The sequence below is a fragment of the Myiozetetes cayanensis genome, unplaced genomic scaffold, assembly GCF_022539395.1.
Source record: "Myiozetetes cayanensis isolate MyiCay16 unplaced genomic scaffold, myiCay2020 scf4, whole genome shotgun sequence".
Classification (NCBI taxonomy): Eukaryota; Metazoa; Chordata; class Aves; order Passeriformes; family Tyrannidae; genus Myiozetetes; species Myiozetetes cayanensis.
In genome coordinates this window covers 32,197,517-32,223,452 of record NW_026087631.1, presented here as the reverse complement: position 1 = coordinate 32,223,452, position 25,936 = coordinate 32,197,517, and the positions used below count along the sequence as shown (strand labels likewise).

Here is a 25,936-nt window from a genome sequence, read left to right as displayed (position 1 = left end):
TCAAGAGTACTTTTTTTAAAAAAAAATTCAAAAGAAGCAAAGTAGCGAGTAGTTGCTATAGCATTAGATTGGAAATTTCTCCTTGGCCCATATTCTGCAATAGTCACATTTTCCTTATGAGGACTGGTAACAAGAGTTATCCCAGACTAATTGTGGATTAGTTGTGAGCTACTGTCTCTTCTTGGAGCCCCTGGTGGTCTAGTGGTAAGGGCACGGCGCTGTCACTGCTGAGACCCGGGTTTGATTCCCGGTCAGGGCCACTCCCAGGCAGATGGAGCTCGTTAACCCTTAAAGGCAACCCACCTACGTCCTAAGGACCTCGCTGCCACCGTCCAAGCTCGCTTGGCCCCGGCAGATGAACCTTAGGATTAAAGGGTGGGCTCAGTTCTGCGCACACTGTGTCTCACCTAAAAAATCCAATGCGCAGGCTAGAAGGTGTAAAGACCTTCCCCAGATCTTCGCTCGCGAAGACTGGCCATTATATATTATTTATTATTATTATTATTTGTTATTACTGTCTCTTCTCACCTTAGAGAGGAAAATCTCTGGGAAATAGTCTGAGTTTTCACAAGTAGGTAGTCACAAGTGCCTAGCCCACCTATGAACATAGTAAAGTATGCTGGTGTATTGTATTCCAGTGATGTTTCTAGAATTTTGATCTTCATCAACTTTATTGCATGGCTGTCAATGGGTTATATAAAAATCTATGTTGCAGCCACAACACATACACTCAGAAATGTGATCACACTGACTGAGTGAGGCCAAAGCACATTGCACTCTTCTGCAGAGCCAGAATTGCATGGTCTTTCAAATAGGCCAACCAAGGCACCTTTCTGAGGCCTTATATCAGCTTTAAATTACTTGAAAGAGAGAGGGAGGATAGAGAAACTCAAACTGAGATTTTTCTGGCAGCCAGAAAGCAAACAGCCTTTCAATATACTCTTAAGTAGAGGAAGGATTTAGAAACTGCTGAGCTTTACCCACAACAGCTGCAAGGTTTATCCAAAGCCTTGATTTTCTTGCTTCTACTCCCCTATGATTCAGAGGGAGAGTGTTAGTTTTCTCCAAGAACCTAGAAAATAAAGCAAGATTGTGAGAGTTTCTGCCATGAGTTGAACTCATTATTTTCCAACATATATATCTTCCAACACTGCTGCCTATATTTTCACTGAGGAGTTTGGAGGCTCCCATTGAGAACACATGAACTGTAGTTCATAATTTACTGGGATCAAACAGGCCAGAAGTGACTCCAAAGGTTTGAAGTTCTCAGTTTAAAACCTGCAAAGCTATCTGCAATTGTTGTTCCATGCAGAAGACTGGCTTCAACAGAAGCACCTTTCAGAAAGCAGAACTAAATGGGCATTTATTGCTTCTGCTTTTCACTTGCACTTCAGGAATTCCAGCTTATTACTCTTCTATTGCCAACCAGCATTTTCTATTTTTTTTCTTCAGAGTTCCCTTCAACAGGTGCAGTAAGGGAGGGTTGATCTAAAGGATCTTCATCTATGTCTGATTTACATAACTGTGATGAGCCTTCTCGACTTTCTGATTGGCCACAGAGAAAAGGAGTCAAGTTAATGTGATGCTAAACCGGATGCCCTAATTAGCACCTTCCCTCTCTTCTACCTTCTATTTCTGTCGAAACTGATCTGCAAGATTCTTGGCTCCATTTTGAATTTTGTTGAAAATTTAAAATATTTTAACAATTGGGGGAGACAAGTAATGTAATTGCAGAAGCACAGTTTCTTAGCTTAGGTTTCTACAACAGCCAGATGTGTTCAGCCAAAACTTAATCACTCTGCAAATGGCAAGGAGCAATTCTGGTCATGAAATCTTGATGAAGCAATGCTTTAGCTCAACAGACAATATTTTATTTCTCCCATGTCTCTGTCTAAAGAGAGATTTCTGGTGACCACATGTGCTGGGCATGGTATTTTTCCATGTCTTCATAGCAAGCAACATCGTCTTGTTTCCTACCATTTCCCACCCCTTCCCACCCCTTTTTGGTTGACTTTTCAGGTTGTTTTTTTTTTTTTTTTTTTTTGCTTTTCAATTAATTAATGTTTCATCAGCTTATACATTGTTGAACTCTATTTTATTGTCCTCCCTAATTAATGCTTTCTCCCTCCAGCTTCAAGGCAACCAGATTGAAGTTTATTTTAAAAACAGAGATTTATATAACAAAGTATATGTGAAACATGGGCAATTTTTATAATTTTATGAACAGTTACTGTCTGTATCAGAAACTCTTTCATTCAGTTTGCCTTCCTGACCGGTCTAAAACACATGGATCCCAGGGCCCCTTGCACACAGGCTTTTTTTTACTGTAGTTGGAGCAAATCTACAGTCTTAGTTAAAAAGAATTAGCACTTTTATCCAGATTATAGGGAAAGAATCACATCTGTTTAAATGTTTGCTTTCACAGGAGAGTTTCTTAAATGACTAGAAAGAGGTTAGCAATAAAACTATTGAAATCTAGTGGTTAAAACCAAGAAACTTGCTATTTCACTCACTAGGGACAAAAGCAACACTTACCTGCTTCTTCTTTTTCTAACTATGTTGTCATCAGGTTTTCAGTACTAAACCACAATACTTACAGCAGCAAAACAGACTCACCTATAATGGCAAGTTCACAATTCATTTTCTATGGGCAGGCATTTACCGAGCAGTTTTACAGTGTTGGTATTAGTGCCTTTTCAACCTTTGAAAACAATTTCTAGAGTAATTTTACTGCTGAGTTAGATTTTACATAAGTGCAGAGTGCCAAGTGATTGATGGCAGCTACACAAATACAGTACAGCAACCTTTATTGCTGAATAACACTTGAATAATTATTCAGATATAGAGTTTCATTGCGCTTCCATTTCACTAACAAGGACATTTATGGAAATTATAAACACACCTTTGCAAAGCACCAGCACATTACAGACCTATAGATGTGCAGTCAGTGAACCACCCTCCACAAAGATTAATCAAACCACCTAAAATTGCTCCTAATTTCAATAGGCAAAGAGCCCAGAGGAAATAATATTGCAATCAAGCATGACTGCTTTAAGAAAGTAAAAAATTGAAAGGCTTAGAAAATTATGTGTCCTATTAGGCTGGCTTGTATATATAGAAACCCTCTAATTTAAAAAATGTTGCTTACTCTTTGCGGAGTTACTTACTGTTTGCAGAGATTTTTAATTTGCCTATTCATACCATACCCTTCAGAAATAATTAGTCAAACTCTTCGAGAAGCATCCTAACATGATGTATGATTGGTTCTTTACTCTAAGATGTCTTCATTTTATTTTCATGCTTTGGCATAGAGGAAGGTCAATATTTACTTAACACACATATACCCTCACTCACATACACCAGTTTTGCCTACCTACATGGCAAAATAAGTAAAAGGGAACTCTGCAATGGAGAGCTAGCCACACTAAGATTGAAACTATTTTGTTTCTTTGACAACTTTGCTGCTTTCAAAAGCTGCAAGAAACCTTCACAAAAAAACCTACTTTAAAGCATATGTGTATAAAAATATGCCAAGAATTTGCCTGTTCTTGAGGATTATGGACAAAATAATACTTTCCCCCTTCAGCTTTAGCTATGTAAGACTTATTTAACTTAGTAATATCTGCAGGTAAAGATTGGTCTTACAAATTTTATGTAGAGATTTAATGGCAGAAGTTATGCCCAGTAAGAGATGCATATATAGCATATTCCTTTGACCAACACGCAGAATTCATCAAATAGAAAGTTCTCTGCTAGAAAGAGTTAGACAACTACTACTAATAGTTCATTAAATAAAATTAAGTAGATGGAAAGATAGAGGGAAAGATAGATTTGATCTAAAATGCTATTTGTGCTCATTTATATCATAGTGTTGTATCTTCTGCCATCTGTCTTCATTGTATATTCCATATATATTCCTTGCCTAAAGTTCTCTTTAGGTGACTTTCAACACTGTCCAGTAGAACACGCATATAATTTCTTTATGTTTTTTAAATCCTTTGTGAAAAAAGTATGTCCTATCAAAATTCTTTCTTGCTCAGTTTTCAAATTGAAAAATATAGGTAAATAAGGATTCAGTCTTAATGGAGTAGAAAATTTCCATAAATGTTTTAAACACAAAGAGGACATTTTGAGTAATTATAATAAAAGCTAAAAAGCAGATTGAAGAACATTATCTGAAGACAAGAAATGAGACAGTCTTGAATGAGAGGAGTAAGAATAAAAGAACTATTTAAAGAGAAAAATGAAATGAGAGACGTTGTAATACACCAGGTAAGAGGAATGTTCTACATTTAACTGGAGCAGTTAAGAGTGTAGAAATCACTGTTGAACAGGATCAAGCAAAAACCTCAGCAGACACGTGAGAAAGAGTCATAGCAGAAGCACCACATGCGACCAATAACAAGCTTGCCTGCTAGTAGGTATGGACAGAATAGCCTTGTGATGAACAAAACTAGAAATTTTCAAGCCAAGAGGAACCAATTAAAACAGGCAAATACTCTTCACCTGTGGAGAATATTATGAGGATAAGTGAAAACAGACTGCAGATGGGTGAAAGAAGAAAATAGCATCATCATTACTGCAGATGGGTGAAAGAAGAAAATAGCATCATCATTTATAGTCCTAAAACAGCTGGGGTTTTCACTGGTCTCTGCTTCAGGGATAATTTTCTCTGAATAATCTGGCTAGCAAATATTTGCAGTTTAATGGGGAATCAGTACTCTTTTCCCCCATGTACATTCTTCCCTGTAAAGGTTATTACTCTGCCCACTGCATCACAGTTATGTGCTCCAAATAAGACCTCTTTAAATCATCACCTACAAAAACTGTCTAGTTTTGGGTAATTTGAGACCAGCTATTGCGAAAAATGGAGCATCCTTGTACAACAAAGAATACTCCTCACACAGAGGAAACAAGGACTCACTGTAGGCAAGGCAGAAGAACAATAGAACCACTGTTGAAGAAAGGCATAAATAATTGAGAACGTCTGCAAAGGAACTAAGTTCTTACAGCAACTGGCTTTTAGCCACTTGTAAATTAAGTGTGAAGCACACATAAAGAGGAGGCAAACAAACCTGAAATGATTAGGCAAAAGAACAGCCAAAAATCCTGGTCCTAGTCAGGCAGTCAGCACATCAGCTTCAGTTGTAAGTGAAGCACAGCAATCTTTTGTATGAGTCTGTAACAGTGGGCTACAATCTTGACTGCACCACCTCAGTGTGTGTGTATATATACGTACACACACACACACACAGACAGAGTAAATGCATTTTGTGTGTGAATGTGCACAGATGTATACATAAATGCAGGCACACTCCTCAGCTGCCTACTGTGAGTGAGCAGTCCCATGTCCACGAGCACTTTTCCCTTTATATCCCTCCCAAGTGAGAGGGAGAACAAGGCGGGGGGAAAAAAAAAAAAAAAAGGCAATAAAAGCAGTCAGTGCCATCTTTGGGGTCACAAAACCATCCTGTCCATGGGCAGAACAGAGTGAGATGTTCATCCTGTTTTATCAGTGCAAACCTGGCAGCAGAGAGCTCATTGAGAGCTCACAGTCCCTCTGGAGAACTTGCAGGTCCTGACAACTGACCTGTACCACGAGCAGAAGACTTTTCACCACGGAGTTCCAGTCCACCAACAGCCTTGATGCAAAACCCACAAACCTGAACAACTTTACAGAAAAGAGGATGAAAGGGGTATATTTTTCACACCACAATATCCCAGAACACCAGAAATTCCAGTTTCCAGTCAGATGTCTGCCCGTACCACCCTTTAATCCTTCTCTGTCTACCAGGACTAAAGCTGCTCTTCCAAGAATCACAAACATTTGCTGTTGCCCCAGATGAAAAACAGGGCTGTGAGTCAGAGACTTTCATCAGCCAAGGCCCATTGCTGCAGAAGAGGTGAGCCCTGGACCTCTCATACCCTCTAGTTTCCACAAAACCTTCTCACTTCCTTCACTCAGGTTTTCTAAGAAACCCTCATCATGGCATAGCAACTCTCAAAGTTCTGGGGAACCTCATGTGAGGTCAATCAGGCAGCGTTTCCCTAGCATCCACACATTGCTCATCACTCCATTCCTCACAGCTGAATAATGGTGGATCTTACCCTGAAGCTGAACAGGGTTTCTGATTATAAACCCCTTGTGCCAGCCTGGAGAAAAGGAGGCTAAGGGGGGACCTTTCTCACTCTCTCCAACTCCCTGACAGGATGGTAGAGCCAGATGGGGGTCAGGCTCTGCTCCCTGGGAACAAGTGATAGGACAAGAGGAAATGGCCTCAAGTTGCACTAGAGGAGGTTTAGATTGGATATTAGGATCAATTTCTTCTCTGAAAGGGTGATCAGGCATTGGAAGGGGCTGCCCAGGGAGGCAGTAGAATCACCATCTCCATAGCTGTTCAAAACACATGCATGTGACACTTAGGGACACAGTTTAGTGGTGAACCTCTCAGTGCTGGGTTAATGTTTGGATTTGATGATGTTAGAGGCCTTTTCCAACCTTGATGACTCTATGAGTCCATAATTCTAAGATGTACAATTTACATGAAAGGTTATGCAAGAAAGAAAATGCTGTTACTGATGTCAGAGCAAAGTTGTTGGGTGGTCTTTATGGAGAACTCCAAACTGGAACTTTTCCTTGAAACAAACCTTTAATGTCAGAGGCTTAACAGCCTCTCTTATTAAAGACCTTAACAGATATCAGAACACAGCTGTTCTTGTGCACCTTGTGTATTCTCAACCATCACCACTGCAAACAGGATATGCCAGAAGCTGCTATGACACAGGCAACTCTCACAACACCCAATTCAAATAGCTGTTTATGTCTTGAGAAATATCTAACAGATTCATTGAATTACATTTTTAAAATTGGTATACACTTTAAAGAGTACTTGGTTTCCTTAAACTGTTCTGTAACAAAAATACAGGAAACCATCTCTCTTCCACTCAAAGGATACATTCAAAGAAGTAGGAAGCAATCTTTGTTCTTTATAAAATGGTCAGTTTTACATAAGACAGTACAGAACCTCTATCACTTCAGCACTCTGAAGTTTCTGGTAAACAAATCAAAAATAGCCAGCACCACTACAGATGCCAAGCTTTCATTTTACAGGTGGAGCTTAAGACAGTGGTCAGGCACTGGCAGGTCTCTGGTAATGAAAAGTAAATGGTTTGCAATGATGGAGGTGATCTCTCAGTGTAACTACACAGTTTCCTGTGGTTTCTTTGTGTTGAGGTCTTTCTGTTACTCCACACTCTCTCTTTGTTTTTGGTGTGTGTACATGTCAGGCTTGGTACTACTTCATCCTTCTGTAAGCCTATGTAAGATTGATTGTTTCCCTTTTATTTCATGCTGGCTATGCTTCCCTGTCTTTCTGTTGCAGTTTTTTCTGACCATAATGATGTGGCCTTTTTGGATCCTGCCCATAACTTTTCAAGACAATGTAGTTATTACTTTTTAGAGACAGCCCACTCATCCCAGTGCGTCATACTGTTTGTGTTTCCATTCCTAGTATAACTGCAGGAATTGCTAGTACTGTTCTGTGGATCCTGAGTGGAAAATAAACCCTTCTTCCTCTTCCCTGTTCAGTTTACCTTGCCTGACAGATTTGCTTGCCTTCAGAAAGGACCATGCCAGAGAAGTAATCCTTTGCCTAAAAGCAACTCTGAGCAAGACCTATCCCTCTCCAGGGAGAGCCAGTACACCCCACTCAGTTAGGAACTGACTTGTGGCAGCTGTGTGCTACTTATTCACTTTTGCACACAAAAAATGTATGGTTTCTAACCAATCAGCCTGTTGTCAACACACAGAAATTTGTTTTGCACATTGTCGTGCCACTCTTCCATAGCCTATCTGGTCAGCATCTCATTGTTTAGCAGAAATGCATGTTTCTGAAGTGTAACTGACATGATTACCATCATACCTTAATTTCTTCATTATATTCAGGCACCTTTCATAAGTAGGACTTATGAAGTCAAGAAGGGTGATCAAACCAATCTGTATGAGCCACATAATTTTTCCTACATCCCTTCTACGTTTAACCTACTGCCAAGAGTAATTTAGATCACAGTTAAACTCGTAAGTAATTGCATTAGTTTACACTGGTATGTCCAATTTTCATTTTCTTTTTGTCTAATTAATTATTGAAACCTTTAACTGAGTGATAAAGTAATGCAAATTTCATGGGTTTATTGAGATTACTGCACTACTGATATAACAATTTGGGCTTGAATATGGAATATTCTGCTCAGGAAAGATTGAAATTTAGTTAGTCTCATAAAAGTCAGAGGCTGGCAAAGAAATTCTGTCTAAATGGGAGTATTAAATAGCTAATACTTTCAGTCCAGATATATCATCATTTGTTTTACATTTTACATTTTGGAGAATATGAGGAGAAACCTCCCAGTAACAGCACATATACTGTGTGGTGAACCCTAGACAATGAACCCACCTGTGGCAGGAGACACCTGATGCCTTTGTCCCTTAGGCCAAGGTTACCCTTCAAGGATTTTGTTTTATCTCATCTTCAATTTAGATTAAAAAGGCCAGCTTGAGAGCCCATCTTGAACTCAGATTACAGGAAATAATTGTTCAGAGAAATTTCTAGAATAAATACAGTGAAGTTATTTTCCTTGGCAGAGCTCTGTGCCAATTTTCTTGCAGAGGTCAGAGGCAGGAGTGACGTGCCTTCTCTGACCTCCCAGCTGCTCTGCTCTCTTGTCACATGAGTCATCCTAATCGTTCCTGCAGGTCTTCCCTCCCACTCCCCAGGCCACGTTTTCAAGCTCATCCTTTCACTAGCAGTGGGCACTGAGGAGCAATATTCTAATAGCAACTGTGAGCCTTCAGGGCCTGATCCAGGCTTGGTGTGTTTGATTCAACACTTCACCCTGGCATTTTCTTGGCAAGGGAGGATTAAGCAGGCTTTATCCACATTCCTCATATCCTCAAGAGGAAGGTGTGTGCCTGGCAATGAGGCACAGCTGATGCAGTATTGCACAGTCTGTTTCATCTACTGACAGACAAAATTGTTCCTCGGGGCTGTAGAGAGTTGTGGAGAAATCAGGGCAGTCTAGCTGCACTTCTGTGATCCACAGGAGACAACAACTGGTCCCACTATTAGAAAGATGCAAGGAAAGTCTGGTATTTTCCATCTCAGGCTCAGCTCAAATTGGGGTAAGCAGTAGACAGGAGGGTCAGGGCATCCTTAACCAAATATTGTTGTAGAAAAGCAAAGAGATGCCAGCACGGATCCAATATATGTCTTAAAATACTTCTAACTCCAAAGGATAAATCTTGATTTTTAAAAAATCCCAGCTTTCAAGGACTGGAGAACAGGAGTCAGCAGTGGCATAACAGGGTCCCAGAAGCCTTGACATTTATACCAAATGAGGTGAGCAGCTCCTAAGTATTTAACTGGGAGATCTCAGAGTATAGTTGAAGCAACCTCACCTATGTTAAGAGAGTGTGTTTACTTTTTCAAGGCCTGTACCAATTACAAACACAGTCCCAAAATCAAAATAATTTGTAAACAACACGCAGTTTAGAAACCTAGCACGGTGAGATAGGGAGCCCCTGGTGGTCTAGTGGTTAAGGGTGCGGCGCTGTCACCGCCGAGGCCCGGGTTCGATTCCCAGTCAGGGACACTCCCCGGGCAGATGGAGCTCGTTAGCCCTTAAAAAGGCAACCCATCTACGTCCTAAGGACCTCGCTGCCACCGTCCAAGCTCGCTTGGCCCCGGCAGATGAACCTTAGGATTAAAGGGTGGGCTCAGTTCCGCGCACACTGTGTCTCACCTAAAAAATCCAATGCGCAGGCTGGAAGGTGGAAAGACCTTCCCCGGATCTTCGCTCGCAAAGACTGGCCATTATTACTGTGAGATAGAATGTTGGGCAACCTACCAAGTTTATAGGCTTATGCTTATATTTTTCAATTTTTACACAGTATTCTGAAGATATACAGTAATTACAATAAAAAAGTCCACTGGACATCTCCTTGTTCACTTGTTTCAATTTTACATTATCTGATTATAATGGATATACAGCTCAATTATATATGTTGCAGATGTGAATTATTATCATTGTAATATGAAGGGGAAACACATGAATTAATTGACAGGATCATGTGAAGTAACTAAATGGATTAGATACACTGGAAATTTATTATTTTTACGTCTTGTTTTTCAAGTTATTACCAATGTTAAAAGATCTGTATTATTTATAACTTTTTAAAAGTACAAAACCCCAAATCACTGGGTATACAAAATAACTCAAAGTAGCTGCCTGAATATGCCTTATTAATAATGAGATTATCAAAAGTTTAATACTCACAGAAAAATTATAGTAAGCTTTTCAAGGACTGCAATATGTCTGCAAACTATTTGTTATACACAAATTCAATTATATTTTTAGTAATGTGGGGGGGGAAGCACTTCAGTAACCACTGTTTGACTTTAGTTTTTAAAACCTCAGATACAGAGACCAGATCAATGTTCATACAAGTACTCACAAAACATTACAGTTATTCCCTTACTTGCAGTGCTCAGGGACCTGCTTTTGGAATATTATTAAAGGTTATTGATACAGAGTGAAAAAAGGGTCAATTTTCTCCATCATCCATTTAGGCATCCTTGTCCCTCAAATTGGCTTTGACTAATTTAGCTTTAGTTTTATGAGATGTCTTCTATAAAGACTTTATAGAGGTTTTAAATTTCCACAAATGATGATCTTTTTTTCCTGCACAATTTTTTGCTCGCAAACTGAAAGATACAAATGAATAGCCCAAAATGGATTCTACTGCATGTGGAATAATGCCATTAATTTAAATTAAAATAGAAACAGTCACTTTTTAAATTTATACTTTCTCTTCAGATTATATTGAAATTAGCATTGCAAGTGAGCATCAAAGGCGATTCTGTGTTCCTGTGGACTTAGGTCAGCTAAGAACAAAGTGGTTTGTGTTTATCCAGGTTATGGTATCACATGCAGTGCCTGTAATTACTCGCTGCCCCTTCATTCCCCTGTAATGGCCACTGTGTGCAGAGCACAAGTGTCAGTTTTTGCCTCTGTTTTTATCATCCATACATGCACGTATCAGATGAGACTTTTCATTTGTTCTCAGAATATTTTTCTTCTGATTCATGCTACTTTTGATATGCTGTGTTTTAACTTGTCAGTCTTTACTATGTGTCACACTCTGGTAGATCTGTGTACAAGTTTGCAGTTTATTTATGCAGAGCTAGTAAAACCAAGCAATCAAATAATTGCTTGTTTACACATATCAAGGTGCAAAAGCGATTGCTTGGTCTGGTATTGAAAGTTACAGAAGGGACTTTTTGTCCTAACAACAGTGCTTAATCAATTCCATGTTATACAGAACCACAGAATAATTATTGAGTATCCATTGTTGTTGTAGGCCATCAGTTTGTACTGCCCTCGATTCTACCATCAGGCACAGAGTACTCTTTGGTTTTATTGTACACAATTCAAAGGAACAGATGTGTGAACAAAAAGAACAGTGTGAGTGCTTGCACTTCTACACTAACGCTGTCAGGAAACAAACTGAACGTCCTACCATTAATTTTCACATCTAATGAGGGAGAAGGTGGGTTCTAACTGAGACATCTCCCATAGACCCTGTTCTTGAACTTGGAAAGGATTTGAGAAATATGTACACCTTTCTCTCCCCCTCCTACTCCAACTTTTTGAAATAAAAATAGAAGAAAATGGCAGCTTTTGAAAAAATATTTATGTATCTTCCTGCTTTCTCTGAAAAACAAACAAACATCAAAACCCAAGGAAAGAATACGGGGCATGTACAGCGCAGATCTTTCTTTTTAGTAAAACTTTTTATTTAAACTATAAATTCTAGTTGCATTTGTTCACATACAACAGAAAGGCACTTTCCCTGAGTGCATATAACCTAAACAATATAAACAGAGTGGAAATACTGAAGGCCTAAACGCTATACCGAGAAAACTAAACACAGGAAACCTGTCCAAAATTCTCTAGTGTATCCAGTATTTGAAATATATATTTGACTTGATGGGGAAAACAGTTTTATGTCTACTTCCAGATGGAGTTGCATTTCAGCAGCAGTAATGGTTTCTCATTTGTTAGCGGGGAGGATCCAAGACATACATACACAACCTATGAGGTCCACAATATGTCCAATTTATTAGGATAGCTCAGGGTTTTTACAGTATCTGAAAACAAGGTCTCATGACAAGAAGCACATAACTGGTTACAGGTCACTGTCCTGATGTAAACATGCATTACAAATACATTTATAATTGGTTATTAACAGGTAACAAGGCAATTATTTACTTTTTTTACTTTTTACTTTTTCACTGTTCTCCCATGGGAAGGGACCTCCATAAGGAACAGGGGTGGACTTATAAACCATTATCCCCTGTAACTCCGTGGAAGAAGATCCATAGTAAACAAGTGTCCCCTGGCAAGCCTATGGAAGGAAAAACCTTCAGGACCTGGGTAACCTCCTAACCTCTGGTCTTAACCCAGGAGAGGGGTAGGCCCAGGCCTGGAGGCTGACACAGAGAAGGAGTAAGAGTTCCAGTTGCAACGAGGGTGCTGCAGTTACTGGAGAGAAAACTGAAACTCCAAGAATGGAGAAAAGGACTGCTTCTCCTCCTTGAACTGATATAAAAGGGGGGAGCAGTATTTCTGTAAATACTTAGCACTTTTACTTCAGTAGAAATTGTTATAGATATAATTCTTTAGTAGTTTTTATTTTGCTAGTAATAAATGTTCATACTATTTTCCCCAAATCAGGTCTCTTTTGTCTGCATAAACCTTCTCTCAAATAAAAATAATTGTGTGGGGGGTGTGAAAGCAAATTGACCCAGGGCAAAACCACAACAATAGCTTTAATGTTATTGATTGTACAATGGTCTAAAGGCATCAGATAGACTACAGAGAGAGGCAATGAGCTATACTAAAGTAAGGAATAGATTTATTTATTCAAATTAATTGAAAGGTTTTACCAAATATCTTTATGAAGAGGAATTAAACTGCAGACCAGTAATCCTCCCTTCTCAGCTACCAGTAGTAAGACAAGAACTATTCTTGCATGGCCAAGCAACCACAGATATTGACTGCAGAAAAGGGTGGTTTTTTTCCTGTTGTTATTGTATTTCTTTTTGTGTTATGGGTATGGACTGCAAGGAGGATTTGAAAGGAGCTAAAAATAAAACAAAATACGTTATTTTTCCTACTGCCGTTTCTGAATCATCAAATTTTTCTGGCTTTACTTCTTAAAGAGAAAATGAAGAAAATTGGGCTACCTACAGTTATTTCTCTGAATTTTTGATTTGAAAACTTACAGATGAGAAAATCCAGGAGATATTTAATTTTGCTGTGTGAAAGAAAGCCCCCAGAAAATAACCTCCATGAGAGCAGACTTCAGACAGTTGACCTTCCAGTGTGATTGCAAGAAAAATGCACTTGGAATTACTGAGCAGTGTTGCTGTGAATAAAACAACATAAGCCAGCAGTGTGCCCTTGTGGTGAGGGCAGCCAAGCACATCCTGGGCTCTGTTAGTGAGGCTGCAGCCAGCAGCTCCAGAGCACTCATACTTCTCTGTCCTGCATTATCCTTTTCCTTTCTAACTGTTGTGATTCTGTGACTCAATGCATTTATCAGCAACTTCTGCTAATGATGCTAGTAATGTGCATATTAAAAAAAAAAAAATCCTTTCTTAATCTCTATTGCTGATGCATCCTTTGTATGTTAGAATAACTCCATACTTCCCAGACACTGTTTTTTGTTCCATAAAGAGAATTAATGCATCTTTTCCAAGGTTTCATTTTTGGTTTTACATCATGAGAACCATCCAAGTATACAACTATCATGGAAAGAAGCAATAAGGACTTTTTACTCTTTCAGCAGGGTTTGCTGAACCTATCCAGTATCTGTTCAGTGCTGACACAAAACAGGCTTTTTGCTGCTGTTCCTGGGCTACCAGAAATCTTGTTACTCCAGATTTTAGTTGTGTTTCTCTAGAAAGACTGCAAGCACAGTAGACATACTATGTGTCTGTGCAATGCAGCTACAGCTACAAACTCCACAAGGAGGGGCAATGGAGTGATTTCAAGCAGACATATTGAGATAGAAGCTATTGTTCTTGTTTACATTAGGATTTTATGCTGTCCACTATCTGCTTAGAAACTAATGCTCTATATAACGCCATGACATAATGCTTTATACGTTATGTCACAGCAGTGACTGCTTCAGATAATACTTTCACATGTTCAGTTGCATGTGATTAACCATGTATTCCTTTACGTAAATCATTGGATTCTTTTCTGCTTTCATGAAATCAGAAAACTCGAGTATTTTGATAAATATGAGTTGGAACAAATCAAGAAGTATTTCAAGTCATGTAAACTAATTTCAGAAGGGAGTACTTACATACTGGAGATGATACACAGTTTTTTAAAATGTACTAACCAGCAGTTGTGAATAACTGTTTTCTAAACACATTGGAGACTTCTTATTGTTAATATGCTGCTTTTTATGGTATTTCTCCATTATCCATTTGTTTTAGGCAAGAAGTTTCTCCACCCATGTCTTAATCTCCAGGATATATTTAGCTAATTGTGGTTTTGTTTGTTATGTGTGTGTCTGCTGCTATGTAACCAGCAACACATGGACTAAACAGTACTTGCTGTCAATGAAATTCCACAGAATTATATGTTGTGTTTACCTTAAACCTTTCATTTTAATTGCTGTGTACATTAGCATTCTTCTACTTTAATAACACCCCTTTTCTCTATGGCCTAGAGAGAACCTCAGAAAAGCTCAAAACATTGCATAATACAGTAAGTTCACACTGTGTTGAAATAATTGCTAATGAGAACATGTAGGGCCAACATATTGGGAGTACTTCAGGGATGTATTTTTGTACACAACCCAGTAACGCTGGGTTAATGGAAGTGATTCCACATTAATGAAAGTGATTAGTCTTCATATTTATGGTAAGAGCTACAGTGACTACAAATAACAATCTTGACCAGGTATCCTGCAAGCTATGTCTTGGGGAAATGGAAGATGGAAATAAAAATCACAGTTCTTCAACTGTTTTAAAACTCTGATTGATCACTGCAATTCTTTCATTGTGTATTTTGTTACCTAGGCCACTATCTGCCTAAGGCATAAAACTCTGAAATGACAGGATAGGAAGAGGAAAAAATTTTTTTATGTCAATCATTTTTAAGAAAGAAAAGCAGCAATGTGTAATGCAGCCTTCTGGCACCAAGAAATCCAGACGGTAAACAGAGGAGGCGTCTCATTTTACACAGCCACTACATCCACAGACATGTTTAATGGCCACTCATTTTTGGTTATCAAACTTTGCACTCTGCTGTTCACCATAAAAGACAAAATACAGAAAATATCAGCAAGATTTTTTTTTTTTATTTAACAGGTGGTTAAACTTCGAACAAGTGAAATTTTTTTAATCTATCCAATTCTATTAGAAAACCCTAGTAAAAATGTTCTAAAAACCTCAAATCAAGATTCTATAGGAAAAGGGACAACTTTCAAGTATTTGCAGAAAACTCTCTAAAGTATAAAGAAACAAAAAAGCAAATCAAAACCACAAATCTGTTGTGAAGACTAACCAAAAACAGTGATAGAACAGAAATGTGACATGGACAGTGGGATCCTCAGGAATTTCGTCAACACCACCAAGCTGTGTGGAACTGTTGTCATGCTGGAGGGAAGGGATGGATCCAGAGGGACGTGGACAGGCTTGACAGGTGGGACCATTTAAACTTCATGAAGTTCAACAAGACCAAGTGTAAGGTCCTGCACATGGGTCAGGGCAATCCCAAGCACAAATACAGGCTGGGTGGAGAATGGATTGACATCTGCCCTGAGAAGAAGGACTTTGGGAGTTGGTGGACAAGAGCTTAACCTGACCCAGCCATGAGCAAAAACAGCTGTGTTCCAGGTTGCATCCAAAGCAGCATGGGCAGCAGGTAATGGGGATTCTACCCCTCTGCCCTGCTCAGGTGAGACCCCACCTGCAGAGCTGCCTCCAGCAGGAGGCCACAAAGAGGCCCAGAGAGCTGGAGCACCTCTGCTCTGGAGACAGGCTGGGAGACCTGGGGCTGTTGCACCTGGACAAGGCTCCAGGGAGACCTTAGAGCCCCTTCCAGTGCCTAAAGGAGTCTTGCAGGGAAAGCTTGAGAAGGACTTTTTACAAGGACAAGCAGTGATAGGACAAGATGGAATGTCTTTAAGCTGAAAGAGGGTTGATCCTTCCCTGTGAGTGTGGTGAGGCCCTGGCGCAGGTTGCCCAGAGAAGCTGTGGCTGCCCCATCCCTGGAAGTGTCCAAGGCCAGGTTGGACAGGGCTTGGAGCGACATGGTCTAGTGGAAGGTGTGCCTGCCCATGGTAGGGGGTGGAACGAGATGGTCTTTAGGGTCTCTTCCACCCAAAACACTTCTATAATACTGTGATTCTAAGATGTAATGCCTAACTCTATCCCATGTATTTTTTTCCTAGTTATTCCCTTCTTTTTTTTTCCTCATTAGACAGTGAAAAATCTGATTTTTTCTTTGGCCATGTTTTCATTGTGTGTAAAGCAGTTGTCTGCTTAGATGCATTCTCAGTATCACTTTTATGTACTTAAACCTCTAATAGCAATTCTAAGAGGCAAGGTAAGATTTTAAACCAGTGAGGGTAAAAGTAGAGAATCTCACTCAAAATGAAATCCAGGAGTGGAACTACAGTCTAGTTCAGGCAATGGGTATTAGGTGTCTGGGACAGCAGGACTGTACCAAATCCCACAGTTCCCTTGGAGATCTTGCAGGTTGAAATAGCAGGTTGGTTGCAGATGCTGCGCTACTGGTTCTCCCACGGTAAAAAACAGAACTCATGCAAGGCAGAAAGAAATGTGATAGGACTTACTGTGTTTTACAATTGTGTCAGAAGTGAAGGATGCATTTTGCTGCCCTACTAGCACAGAGCCACTTCAACATGGGAGAGAAGCCTACATTTCACTGGTCTTGCTTTAGCACTGATAAAATGTCTTTTTATTGCTGCTGCCTTGAAAAAGTGCGTCCACTCCATGCTGCTCCTTCTAGACCATGAAGATAACAATGAAGATGTCTAAGAGCATGATGAGGATTGTTTGTTAGTGTACCAAGAGGGGAAAAAACAGAAAGTGCTAGAGTGTCAGCTGCTGATCAGTGATGTTGTCAAAAGAACAGGAAGCCACGTCAGCTTCACATGTTAATGCTGCAGGAATGACACCAAATTTATCTACTACAAGAGTCCAAAACAAGTGTCCTAGCAGAACTCCAGAAGCACTGAATGCAAGGTGGAAAACCAATAGGTTTATTTTCTGTGTTTTACAGACTAAGCACATATAAATAAACCAGGATGAAAAAAAAATGAGATTCTTTGTTAGAAAAAATTCAGGTCATGGCCACAGTCCCAGTCGTGCTGTAAATCACAGGTTTTCATCTTCTTCCCTGCATTTCTTGGGGTCTGTGGGCTGTGTAACTGACATGGGCAAGTTTGTTGATCTTTAAGTCAAATTGAACATAAACTTCTACAGATCAGAAGTTGTAATTCCTTATTTAGACTTCTTGAAATTATCCCATGAGATCACAACTCATATATGTCTAAGTCTGTATAATACCTCTGTGTAGAGCTCCAAACCTGGAAAATCCCTCTGTAGGGATCCAAATAGGCTCACAGGCCATGTAGCCACGCACCAGGTACCTCCAGGCCTTCCTCTGGGGGATTGTGTGGTAAAAGCTGATAGGGTTATCTTTCACCGACCACTACTCACATAACCCCATAGACAGCACATGGTAAAATCAAGGTGTACTGTGTCTTTAAATGAAGGTGAGTAAACATTTAACCAATGAATGTAGTTTTAGATTGTTTCCTACAGGAGAGGTGTTGATCTGTCAGTTTGAAGGTTGTAAAATTGGGTATTTGGCATGCAGAGAGGGTGAACTTACCACCCAGCACCCATGTCTGAGCAGACAGGGAATAAATCTATCTATCTATCTATCTATCTATCTATCTATCTATCTATCTATCTATCTATCTATCTATCTATCTATTTTCTTGCAGTCTGGATAGAACCCATATTTGGGACAACACTGGCTGCAGTGGAGAAGCAGCATCAAGGACTGTTCTGACACAAATACACTCCCCCCAGACACCACTGAGAACAGAATTCCCCTCTCAGCTCCATGTTGTTAGTCCAGCACTTTCATTTAAAGGTCATGCATATAAAAGTCTTGAAATCCTCACTGGAGTAAAACAGCTTTGCTCTCTACCAGTAAAGAGTTTTATCCTGCCCTTATTTGGTGTTCTCTCTCTGCAGTAACCCTCTGACTTAAACTCCTTGGACTGAGATTGAAGAAACTAACATAAGTATGGTATTAAAAAAAATTAAAATGCAAAAAACTGCACATATTTCTCTCCTCTGCACATATTCTACAGTATATATGACTATATGTGCTTAAATTTATAAAGAAATATCAATTCTAAAAAGCATTTTTCAAGATTGCACAGGTTGTTCAACAGAAACTGATGGAATAAACAAAAGCCTATATACCAGAGTGACGCAGAGCTGCCTGAGCACAGCTGCATTAGCACGCAGACCCTTCCTTTCCAGTCTCATTAATATTTCAGTCTTTCCACAGTGAATATATATTCTTGTGAGGCAAAGTGATGTGCCAGGGCTTCCTTTGAGGACTGGAATAGTAATATTCCCATTCAAGTCTGCTCTGGTTTCTCAAGAGGAGAAAAGAAAAAGTGAGGTATCACAAAACTGAGTTGCCATCATGTCTTCAGAAACTTTCTCTTAAACTTTGAGAGTGTGAAGGGGAAACTCTTCTGCGCTGGGGGAACATGTATGAACGTCCTGTTTTTGCTATGGTCAGTTTAGCAATATCCACAGATGTGCTGACTTATAGTGACTGCCTAGCAGTATTAAATTACCCTTAATTGACTGCCTTATCCCAGTGGCTTACAAAAATACCTCCTTGGAAGGCTTCCAAACATGTCAGAGATACTGGCCAGTCAAGACTCCAAAATAGTCTTCAGTTAGCGACTTCCAAACCTTACACAAGAATCCAATTGCGTCACTTGAACATTGTTCTACATTCCCTTGATCAAAGTCATGACCTCCCTCTGAGGAAAAGTCTTTCTCTTTTAACATAAAATGTATAGGGTCTCCAAACAAACAGAACCTGACGCAGGAGAGGAATCCCAGGCGAGTGGGAGAAACGCTGTTACTGCTCCTAAATATTTACAACACGTGGCTTTGGGCAGCATTGCTGCACCAATAGGAAGATTTCTTGTATGCCACACTGTCATTGCCTTTGTGAAATCATCTGAAAGTTTGAGTTTGTTATGATCTAGGTGCCCTGCCACTGATAGATATGCAGCTAATGTCAGTATCTCATGGCTTGTGGAATACATAGTTGTATTCTTGTCCCCCTCTGCCCAGGTTACCTTATCATCCCTGCAACAAGCTGTGCTCATATTTCAGCAGTGACAGATCACAGCCCAGCTTCTCCCTGTGAACTCATCAGGGAGCTGTATTTGGAGGTGTGGTTGCCCTCCTGTGAACTGTGATAGCCGGTGTGCAGAGCTATCCCTCCTTTCCCTGCCTCTCCTACAAATATCTGCAACCTTTAAGGGATGGGCAGGACAAGCAGCAAAGGGAAATAAGTAACTCTAAGTGCTACTGCTGGGGCCACAGCCTCAGCTTGGATGAGTCAGCACAGCCCCAGATGTATCAGCTACCGGGCTTGCTTTGCTTCTTCATTTACAGACTGCAAGGCAAAGCATGAAGGAAAACTTCCCAGCTGCTTGTCATTATTAGAGTACGAGTGAAATAGCTAAATCTAAAGCTTTGTGTGAAAAGATGCAGCATGCATCCCCCTGTCCCCACTCCATGATGTTGAAGAAGTCTGGCAACACCAGGACCTTTTTGAAGGCTCATTTGTTCAGGAGCGTGGCCTTTTCCCTCCTGGCAGTACATCAGGTGTTGTTACCACTGTAATATTTCAATTCTGCTATACAATGCTTGCAAACATCCACTAAACCTCTAAGTAGTTCCACTAAATTTTAGGCAGTCTTGTAAATCTTTCTTTTCCTGATCAATTAATGTTTGTTTGTTTGTTTACACCGAAGTCCAGGAATGGGTCTTTGCTGTACAAATCCATTTAAAGACATTTATGGATAAAGAGGGTGGTGGTTATTTCTTGGCACCAATGTTTCAGTCACCTCATTAGGGTGACAATTTGACCCACCAAGTAAACAGATTGAGTGAATGGTGGAAACACAGGGTTTGAAATACATGCAAGATTGAGATCATTTGCATACGGTGCTGTAGGAACAAAGCAAAAACCTTAGTAGAAATCAGTTTTTTCAGAAAAAGACATGGAATGGGAAAACTAATTACATATCTTATTCCCAAAAAAGATTACAGTCACTGATGTGTTAATATTAAGCAGTTTAATCACTGCTTAATGCTAAGAAAGATTATCTCACTGAATACCTGGGAAAATGTGGATGAATTTTTTTTTCTTCTGAAGTTTCCTAGCTCTTTTGGTCTTATGGAATGGGACACTTCCTCACTTGTCTTCAGAGTGCAGGATACAAAGTAAGAGCCTTGGGGAGCTTGAAAAGCCAATTTATACTTTCCCCTACAGACTCTTGTTAATGATAAAAAGCCTGTGCAAGAGATGATGTGCTCTAGTATCTCTTAGCTTTTTACAAGAGATCACACACACCACATATTGTTTCAATGCTTTCTGAAGAAAAGTTCTGCTCTTGCAAACCTTAGGTTTTTTCACAGTGAGGAGATTCATTAATCTACTTTCAATAATTTAATTTTCTTTGGTATTTAATTAAAATCAAATTTATTGTGTCCAGATTTGTATATTGCAACTCCTACAATTTTTGAAAAAATGCAAACCAGAAACCAAAAATGAGACATTCTGGGGTATTTCTTTATCAGAGTGCTAAATAAGTGTCCATAATTCTCAGTCTCTAAGCAAGAACACAGTCAAACTGTCCTGTCTCCAGACCATCAAGTCCATCAGCCTGGGCTGAGGCTGGCATACTCTGGTAGGGGTCAAGGAGAATTCAAAAGTAGCAAAAATCAGGATTCCCAAGAAAATAAATAGCAAAATCACAACGGCAAATGTTGTTTTCTGTTCCAGGATCATGATAGAATTTGGTGTCTGTTCTCAGAGTGCAGCAAAGAGGCAGTGAGTATGTCTCCGTCAATCATTTAGGGAAGCTGAAACGAATAGTCCTCCCACAGTTGACTCTTTTAATCATCAGTTTACTGAGGTTAGAGCAGAAGCCATTTGGATGCACTTTGCTCTCTATAGGGCAAGGGGGAAGCAATGTTCACTGTAAACAGCCCTTTTGTTTATTTACTTCAGGACAACTTTCTCCTAATGGAGAAAAATGAGATGGAAAAGAACTTAAGAGCAGGTCTGCTTGTTCTGTGTTGTTTATGAGAGACCTGTTATAGACATCCTGGCCCACTCTGTTGGCAGTGCAGAACTCAGACACTGATACATGTCCCTAGACTCTGAGCTGGCAGTAAGCTCTCCCTACCTTCCAGTCATTTGGACTGGGATAGAACATTTTTTTTTTAAGGGGGGGAATAAGGGATTTAATCACACTGCTGAAGTGAGTGGCACACAGAAGTGGCAAATTGCATGCCTTTCTGCAGGACAGATGAGCTGCAGATGAGCTTAGCTGGGGGAGAGGGGTTTGAAAAACAAGTGTAGCTATGGCTCTGTACACAACGACCAAAAACATTTTGATGTGGGATAGACCAAGATCTGCTGCAGGCCAGCAAAATCTATGTGTCCCCATGATGGAAGGCAGCGACCATTCAATGCCTGTAAGGAAAGGCATAAATAATTTGTGTTTGAAACGAGAGAAGATTTAGGAAGGCAGTCTGGAGAGAATCAAGTAGCAATTCAGTTCAAGGTCAAATGTTTCCTCTACTTACTTAAAATCAGAATCAGGCTTACAAACGCAGTTAGCAAGAAAATATTTTTATGTCACTAGCTCTGCCACATCAAGAGAATTGCCAGGATTTGGGATTTAACTTGGCTGTTTCTAGACAGCAGAGCATATGCTGTGCTACCGGCCGCCTGGCATGTCTGCTCCTTGACTGTCTGTCTGGGTGTCTGCCTACCACTGCTTCCTCCTCCCTTACACACTGGATTTTCCTTGCAGTAGGAAGGAGTTACTGCTGGGATGCTACAGCTTAGGCATGGTCATTGGCACCTATGAAATTACCTGTAAAGTGTCCCCAGATAAAGAAGCGCTTCAAAATTGGTCGAAGGACAGCCCTGTTTCAGCTGAATGTTTTGCTAATGGCAAGAGGAAGGAAAATGAATAGAACACAATGCAGCAAACAGCATACACAGGTGAAACTTTCACAGGATTATGACTACTCTGTCACTGGTCTGGGTTTTTATTGGCATGCCTCAGTAAAAGCAGATAATATGTATAAGTGGATTAAGAAGGCACAGTCATATCAGAATATTGCCAAGATTGTTCTAAAAACTGTACCTTAAACAAAATAGAGAAAGCATTAAAGCAACAAAAATATTGTGACTGCATGGCTACTATTGCCTGATTTAATTTATGCTGGAAAGAATAGAAAGATCAAAAATCTTCCACTCTCTGAAAAGAGTGTCTCAGCCACCAGCTGATAAATGCAGAGGCCTGACTAATAGAAAGAGCTAAAACTTTAGAAATAACTGTTTAACTGTTTTCATAGAGCTTTTTTTTTTTTTTTTTTTGGATGGGGTGGAAGATGGTGAAGAAAACATATCTGGTGATAAATAATGTTGTTACTAAAAAAAAAAGAAGAAACAGATAAAGTGAGGCAGTGTTCCAATTGTGGCAGTGATGTTACAGTGAAAGCCAAAAGTAGTGACCTGTGCTATTCTGCCTGCAGAAAGCTTTTCAGCACACACATAATGTCATAGTCTTTAATGTTATTTAAGCATATTCCCTCAGCTATGCACATATTTATACACAGCTAACAGTCTTTCCTAAAGCTGCAGTCACACACAACAATAACTGTGCCTGCTTTAACAGATCAGTGTTCTAGGAAAGGTTTTCCTGACCTTTTTCTGGGCATTATCTGAACACAGTTAGAAAGCATAGGAGAAAAATGCACATGGAAAAACTGTGACTGCCAGGAAAGATCAGCTTTTGATATGTTAGTTTTAAATGGTGACACTTAGAATAGGCAAAGGATTCAGTACACAGTACCTTTCCAGTTTTGAAGAAACTCGGTTTTAAAAAGATACATGTAGGTAATGACTCAGCAAATGCAAGTTAGTAATTTTCTTCTTGGCATCAGACTAAACATCTGAGGGGGATAATACCTACTTATACTGGTGCATCATCCCACCCACGTTGCTGCAACAAAGCACAAATACTCTGAGACACAGCAGCTCTGGAGCTGACCATCAGATTGCTCCCATATAATCAGGAGTACACACAGATTAACACTGGTGAGGAACTGCTAACTCAGGAAATCACTGAGACTGAACTGTGACATATACAATAAATGTGTACATAGATTCAAAACAAAAATTTTAATCAAAAACATTAACAATGTTAATGTTAAACAACAAGCACCACATAGAGTGGCAGCAACTATTTATTACTATTTTTTGACAGATCTTTACACTGCACAGTGACCTGTGTAAATTCACTAACAACAAATAGAAAAGCCTCTGAAACCAGAAAGTTCAAAGTAGACCAGCAGAAAGCCATTGGATGCACAGGGGCCTACAATCTTCCTAAATAGACACATGGCCAAATTTCCTGCTACTACAGCAAGCTATACAATTCTGCTGACTTACTCACCATCTTGCTCACTTACATTTTTGGCCTTTTAAAATTTGATTAATAAAAATTAAAATGAAGCAAAGAATGCATCAAATCATGTAAACACGCTAACCAAGAGATTCTCTCTTTTTTAAGTCTACACCCAAGGACTTTCTTTTGCCCTTCTTGTTGACTCAATTTACTGGCCTAATCTGTATGATCCTGTGACTTCACTGGGTGCTTCACAACATATGCCTGATAATGCAGGTATCCTATATTAGTGGAGAAATTGGTTTTCCATTATGAAATATCTCATGGAATCCAGCAAGCACACAGCTGTGCCAAGACCATGTGCATGATTTTCCTATACCACCCATACTAGTTTCACTGATTACTCACTTCCTTAGCTACAAAAACACACGGCAAGTTTCTTCAGGCTCAAACATCTGTACACAAACTATTTGAGCAAAGATGTTTCCATTCAGTCACATCTCAGTTGCTGTGATTGACAATTTAAGCCTACCTTAAATAAACAAAACTTGATTACAGAAAGTACCAGGCTAACAAATTAAATTACAGGTGCCCTTCTCTTGTGCCCAACTGTACATTATATTCCTCCATACTATATCCTGGACTGTTGGCTGCTGCACAGTCTACATGGATATACTAATGGTGCCCTTCTCACCTATGTTTCATCCTTTTCTTCTTATAAAATCAATAAAGCAGACATTGCCCCTCTCCTGCAGACACAGCTTTCTGTGCCGTTCTGTTGTTGGCATTGTTCAAGCAAGTTAAGGATGGAGTTAATTTTAACAATAAAACAATGCTAGAAAGGGAGCTGTTCTATTTTTTTGGTAGACTCTCCCCAATACCATGGACCTCAGTTTTACTAATGCACAGCAAATATCTTAAATGCATAGTAGTAATAAGATAACCAAAAACACTAAAGCTTTTAAAGCCAGTAACATGGCTAATATCCTTATAGGCTGATGAATCAGCAACTTGAAAACTTGTTATCTTACCAGTTATAAATCCTTTCCAAAACAATATTTTGAGCTCAAAATTACAAGGAATGGATTTTATGCTACCCTTTCTGGCATCAGTAAAAAATGAACTACAATATACATTCCATAAAATCAACAGGGAATACAGAACAATATAATCAGTATATGTTAATTCAGTTATTGTTACTTTTAATCCTAATGTCGGTATTCTTGCTATGTAGGACATAATAGACAGCCAGGCATATGCAATATAAAGGTTATAGCTTTATTAAATACATGAAGAAAATTAAACACTTTCTGTGAAGCAAATACCTTCATCTAGTCGAGAGGGAACTTGGCCCATTTCCCACTGCAGCAGTTACAGGTAGTTACAGGTATCTTTAGTTTCCATTCTTCTTATGAACATAAAGGATTAGGGACTGCTGAAGAAAATGGTGAACACACAGGTTCAAAATCTGTATTTTAAGGCTTAGAATTTTACACAAAAAACCCTGCCCACAAACTTGATTGGAAATTCTATTTGTGTGTAAGAAGTAAAAGCAAGGCTATAATTTCAGCTCTGCCTCAGCACCTCTGCAGTAGATTCTCCTTGGCTGAGTACAGCAGCTACCTCACAACCTTTTTGAAATCTTCTCAGTAGAACATTAACATTCAAAAGGTGTACCACAGGATATTCCCACACCTTTGCAAAGTCAGACCTAAAATCTGCTAGTGCCTCTCTCTTCTACTCTATTTTTGTTTGCCAGTAATCGGACTTTTTAACTGCAATTAACACAACTTCTAGCAGTGAATCTGAATAATGATTACAATTTGTGATCCTCAGCCAAATACCTTAATCCCTTACAGCTGTAAAAGGTAGTGGATTATATGAGTGCCAGTGGTGTACTTTCTTTAGAAAATAAATTGACTATGCGATGGGAGAGTGTAGTCAGTAACATATGCTGCTTGACTTCTGAACTCCTATCTAGGTATTTTTGCCCTGGGAGTTGTATTTGTTTCCACATCCTAAAGCTGTCCTTGATACAGCTGCTTTTTTAATTTGAGGAGAAAATATCTA

The 25,936-nt window shown here is 39.4% G+C and overlaps 1 protein-coding gene across 1 annotated transcript; it reads right to left on the bottom strand.

Annotated features, from left to right (window-relative positions):
- Window positions 1-21,049: 21,049 nt before the first annotated feature.
- CTXN3 (cortexin 3) lies at window positions 21,050-25,197 on the bottom strand. The gene is given in 4 exon segments (XM_050329807.1): window positions 21,050-21,147; window positions 21,150-21,245; window positions 21,248-21,332; window positions 25,192-25,197. Coding segments are annotated over 4 exon segments (285 nt in total).
- Between the last annotated feature and the right edge of the window lie 739 nt (window positions 25,198-25,936).